Source organism: Erinaceus europaeus, chromosome 16 (assembly GCF_950295315.1).
Source record: "Erinaceus europaeus chromosome 16, mEriEur2.1, whole genome shotgun sequence".
In the NCBI taxonomy this organism is placed as follows: Eukaryota; Metazoa; Chordata; class Mammalia; order Eulipotyphla; family Erinaceidae; genus Erinaceus; species Erinaceus europaeus.
In genome coordinates this window covers 6,198,930-6,204,343 of record NC_080177.1, presented here as the reverse complement: position 1 = coordinate 6,204,343, position 5,414 = coordinate 6,198,930, and the positions used below count along the sequence as shown (strand labels likewise).

The following is a 5,414-nucleotide window of genomic DNA, read 5'->3' as shown; positions in this document are numbered from 1 at the left end:
ACCATACTGGGGCACAGTATTCTGCAGTGGAATAGCATAATGCCAGAGATGATGATCGCAGTGTGGAAGCGCTCGCGCCCCATGAGGAGCTGGCCAATCTCTAATCCTCTTTAACTAAGCACCAGCATGCCTGTATGGGATTGGTTTGATCCCACTCAAAGCTGCGGTCTATTTACTATTTATTTATCACTAACTATGCACCACCCTCCCTCCAGGGCATTGGTGGTTCAGTGGTAGAATTCTTGCCTGCTCCGCCCCCTCTCCTTGTCACACCCTGATTTTCACCAGTCACTTTTCTCTCCACCCTCTCTACGTCACATCCTGTTCACACCCTACTTGGAAAGTATTTATAAGGACAGGATTGTTCGTTTTAGTTTAGCTTAGCTTGGCTTAGATTGTGCTATGTTCCTCATGAATAAAAAGATACTGCGTACAGCTCAGCCATGGGTCCCTGGTCGTCTGTCTCCCATCAGTGAAGCTCAGCCCGACAGTCCATGGTGTTCCTATGTGGTACCAGGGCTCAGATTCATTTATGAAAAGTTGGAGGTGGAGTAGGAAGCGGTACACTCGGCTGAGCACACAAGTTACAATGAGCATGAGTTTAAACTTCACCTATAGGGGTAAAGCTTCATAAGCAGTGAAACGGTGCTACAAATCTATCTATCAGTCTTTCTGTCTTTCCCTTCCCTCTCAACTTCTGCTCTATCTGAGAATAAATAAATGAATAAAATATATATTTTTTAAGAAAGAGAAAAGTTAGAAGGGAAACTCCTCACTGGAATGGTAGCGTTTCAGAATCACAAGGGAGCCCGCTATTGTCCCTCTCTGGGACGTGGCAGATGGAGGCTGAGTGCACAGGCAGTGGTACGGAAAGACATAATTCCTTGTGTTTGTGTCATTTAGTGCAGTCACCCAGACATACTCCCTGCACACTGCCCTTTGTACAGACCAGCACCCCAGATGTGCCACTGATCTCATAAGCCACAGATGGGGCAGCTGTTCCCATCCTATTTGAAACAAAAGTGTGTCTATCCTTGTTTTTTTTTTTTTTTAAAGTACTTTTTATTTAATACTGAATAGAGACAGAGAGAAATTGAGAGGGAAGGAGAAGATAGAGAGATAGAGAGAAAGAGAGGCACCTGCAGCACTATTTCACCGCTCTCAGAAGCTTCCCCTCTGCAGGTGGGGAGCAGGGGCTTGAACCCTGGTCCTTGCACACTGTAATGCAGAAGCTCAACCAGGTGCTCCACCACCCGGCCTCCAGGTCTATTCTTGTTGAGGAGACTCTTGCTGCAACAAAATGCAATGACTGCCTCTAGCCTCTGCCATCTTCACTCCCAGGCTCTTTGGAAAGACAAAGCCGGGGTTTGAAGGCGCTGAGTCCTGTGCCCCAGGCTCACACGGCTACCTGACTGTACAGTCTAGTTCTGAAGCTGCAGGCCTTCTGGTCGGTCCCACGGTTTCTGCCCCATCACCCTTTTCATCTCCCCTTCCTCACTTCCCATAGGAAGCTGGCAAAGACATCGTCACACTCAGCTGTAGAGACAGACCCTGGAGCTTGCAAGACCAGCAGCTTGCAGACCTTGCAGGAAGAGGTTCACATCTGGGACTACAAGTCAGTTTGGACCAGCAGAAGGGAGAGGGCTGCTGGGGTCTTCTGGAAGAGGTTCTTCTCCGGTGATGTGAGGATGCTCCTGTTTTGCTTGCTATCTAAGGGGAGAAATTACGGGATTGTCTCAGCCCCCATCCTAGTCCACGTCCCAGGCCAACATGCATGTAGGCTGCCCAACATCCCAGGACTCACAAGTGCGACCTGACTCAGGATGGAAAGATATGCGGATGGCGTTGAAGAGCTATAGGGCAAGATATGGACCAGAGTCCACGGGGTTTTGCACCACCTCCCCAGAGCCCAGCTCAGTGGCTCAGTGTCAGAGCACAAGGCTTGCATGTCTGAGGTCCTTAATTCCCTCCCTATCACCACATAAGACCAAGTGGTGCTGTGATGTTCTCTATCTCTGGCCAAATAAAAAATAAGTAAATATTCAAAGAGGGAAAAAAGGGGGGAGTCGGGTGGTGGTGTGCCCAGTTGAGCTCACAGGTTAGCATCCATACTCAAGGGCTCAAGTTCAAGCCCCCAAGCCAAGCCCCACCTGCAGGACACACGAGGGGGAGAGGGCTTTGAAAACCTCGGCATGCTCATAAAGGGACAAGAGCTAGAAGTCTTCTTCTTTTGCATAACAGAGGGGGGCTGACATTCACAAAGTTTTGAAATCAAAAGCGCCGGGTCCTGAGAAAGGCCTTGAGCTATTCCTACAGAGACCTCAGAGCCCAGCAGAGGGAGACAGACAGCAGAATTCAATGAGCACACGAACGAACCCCTCGCAAGCAGCAGTCTACACCTCCAGGCTGCGTGGGGACAGAAGGAACCCAACCTCAAGAGCACACAGGTCCCTGCGGGGCGACACATTTAGCTCTTGGCCCCAGGAACTTCCTGCTTCCACTCGTCCGGCCTCCCCCCGGGAAGCTGGGCACCTCGGGCCGGGCAGCCTGGCTCACAGCCCCCAGCTGAAGCGGTGGCCCTGGGCGGGAACCTCTGTCCGGCCGCGGTGCTGAAGGTGGCGCCCCCGAGGGGACCCGGGAGTGACCTGCGCGGGGCTGCCACGCAAACGCCGTGACCCAAGTCCAGAGACAGGTCTGACCTCGACTTCACTCGATTATTTGGCGACCCAGAATGGAAGGTCGGGAGGGCAGACAGGTGCACCAGAGTGGCCAGGGACCGTGGGCGCAAGGGGACCCCCACCCACACACCCTAGACGACGCGGGCGGGGCACCCATGGGCCCAGGCTCCGGGGCTCAGCCGCTTCTCCCTCCAGCAGGTGCACCGCCGCCCAGGCCTGGGAGGATGCAGCTGCTCGGGAGGCTGCGCGCCCCCGCGCCCGCGCCCGCGCCCGCCTGCGCCAACGTGCTGACCCCCGGCCGCATCCCCGAGTTCTGCATCCCGCCCCGTCTGGGGGCGCCGATTGCGCCCGAGTCTCCGCCGCCCGCCGCCGCCGCCGCCGCCGCCGCCCTGCCCCGCCGCTGTGCCGCCGAGCCGGACCTGTGGCCGCGGGGGGCCGACCCCAGCCCCGACCCCGACCCCGACCCCGACCCCGACGCGGGGCGCACGGACTGGGACCCGCGCTCGCAGGCCGCGCTCTCGCTGCCGCACCTGCCCCGGGCGCGCACGGCCTACGGCTTCTGCGCGCTGCTCGAGAGCCCGCACACGCGCCGCAAGGAGTCGCTGCTGCTCGGCGGGCCCCGCATCCCCGCGCTCCCGCGCCCGCCCGCCGCCCCGCCGCGCGCGCTGCGCCCCGGCCCCGACCCCGGCCCCGGGGACGCGCCCCGCCGGCCCCCGCGCGCCCCCGCCGCCGCCCGCCGCCTCCTGCGCGCCCCCGAGGGGCTGCTGAGCCGCGCGCGCCGCGCACACCGGAGCCTCGGCCTGGCCCGCGGCCGCTCCGCATCCGGCGGGGACGAGCGCGCCGACGGGAGCGAGCGCGCCGGCGGCTTCGGGGACGAGCCTCCCGCGGGCCCCCTGCGCGCGGCCGCCGCCTCCAGCCCGGCCCGAGGGCGCCCCCGCGTCCGTCTGCTCGGCACCGCCGCCCCGGCAGCCCAGCCCCGCGCCCCCCCGGCCTCCCGCGCCGGCTCCGGGCTGCGGCCCCCCGGCCCCGCTCGCCCGCGCCGCCCCGTCGGGGTCCCGCCCCGCCTGCCGCCGGCTGCACAATAAAACTTATTTATTCGCTTTTTTTTTCCTACTAGCCAGCTTGCCTTAGCGGTGTCCTTTGTTGTTGTTACTGTTATTCTGTTTTGGTTTTTTTTTTTTTTTTGGGGGGGGTTGTGGTCATTTAGGTTGGGGAGAGGGAGCAGCTAATGGAAGAATCACAAGACAGTCAAGTTTCAGGGGGAAGCTGAGCATTTTATTGGGAGAGAGGACAGGAAAGGAGAAGAAAGTACAGGCCAGGTAGGCAGAGAGAGACCCTCAGGGGATGAGCTTCAGCCTCTGTCTCCAGGTGTCACACCTGCTGCCATCTGCATATTGTGGCCTTTGCAGTCAAGGAGGGAGGGAGCTGGGGCAGGATATGCAGACAGGCTGGGCTTCTGGCTTCCTGCAGGGTGCAGGGGGAGGGTGCTGCTTTCTGCCTTTCTGCAGTCACCTTCCAACAAAAAGAAAAAAATAATAATAATAACAAAGGTACCTCCACTAGCCACACCATCTCCCCTCTCACTTCTAGGTCACATTGTTGGCCTGTGGCTGGAAGAGAGAGGAAAGGGAAGCCCCTTGCCTCTGAAGGTCTATATTTCTTGCCTTTTCAGAGTTCTCCAGGCTGCTCTCCACTGGGGCTGGACCAATTCACATTACCAACAACCTCGCAAAAGGGTTCCTTTACCCCCACAACCTCTCAAACACTTGTTGCTACTATCCTTTCCGATATATGACACTCTCACAGAAGTGAAGTGGTATCTTGGAAGTGTTAAAGAGCGAAATCAAACCACCATCCACTGCAAGGAAGCAAAAGATGTTTATTCACGAATTGCAATCCGGGCCGAGATGGTGACTGGTGTTAGTCTACCAAGCTCGACCCTGAACAAAGCTCAAACCATACAATTTATAGGAATTCAGACTACACTCAGGGAGGAGGAACACATCACCTTACCAGCCTATATCCAATCATTTCAAACTTAGCAAAAGCCTGATCTATTCAGAGCAAAGCATGGGCTAGTTTTAGACATTACACCAGACCAATAGGTCCCAGCCAAAGTGGGGGTCACCACATTTTTTTGTTCTTTATTGGGACCACCAACCATCTGTTTGCAATCTATCAGGTCATCATTTGTCAGGCCATTTTTAACTGTCTGGTAACAGTATTCTGTTGCAGAGGTCATGATGAGTCCTGCTCGCTGCAGGGTCTGTCAAAATAATTGATGGCCTCTTAGGTTCTGTCGTGGGGAAAAGGGCAAGGAATTTTCCACCTCACTGGGCAGGAGGGCAAAAAGCAACTATATTTAAACTATTCTTAAAACTCAAACTCAAAAAGCAACTATACTTATAACTATTCTAGAGTTACTGCCTCTCACAGGAAGCAACCTAGGTGTCCAAGAACAGATGAGAGGCTGAGAAAGTTGTGGTCTATATACATATACACATAATGGAATACTACTCAGCTGTTATGAATGATGAATTCACCTTCTTCACCTCATCTTGGAGAGAGCTTGAAAGAATCATGTTAAGTGGGAGCCAGGCGGTGGTGCACCTCGTTAAGCGCACATAAGCACCTAGTAGGAAGTGCAAGGACCCATACAAGGATCCATGTTCAAGCCCCCTTCCCAGTCTGCTCCTTACATGCAGGGGGGTCGCTTTACAAGCGGTGAAGCAGGGC

The 5,414-nt window shown here is 55.9% G+C and overlaps 1 protein-coding gene across 1 annotated transcript; it reads left to right on the top strand.

The window, feature by feature from the left end:
* Positions 1-2,446: 2,446 nt before the first annotated feature.
* LOC132533320 (C2 calcium-dependent domain-containing protein 4A-like) lies at positions 2,447-4,035 on the top strand. Its single transcript, XM_060174129.1, has 2 exons — positions 2,447-2,692; positions 2,877-4,035. The coding sequence occupies exon 2, from the start codon at positions 2,903-2,905 to the stop codon at positions 3,761-3,763; it is 861 nt and encodes a 286-aa protein (XP_060030112.1). The 5' UTR covers positions 2,447-2,692; positions 2,877-2,902; the 3' UTR covers positions 3,764-4,035.
* The last annotated feature ends 1,379 nt before the right edge of the window (positions 4,036-5,414 follow it).

What these genes read in the sequence shown, in the direction of transcription:
- LOC132533320 (XM_060174129.1), top strand. Translation starts at nt 2,903, where the DNA reads ATGCAGCTGCTCGGGAGGCTGCGCGCCCCCGCGCCCGCGCCCGCGCCC.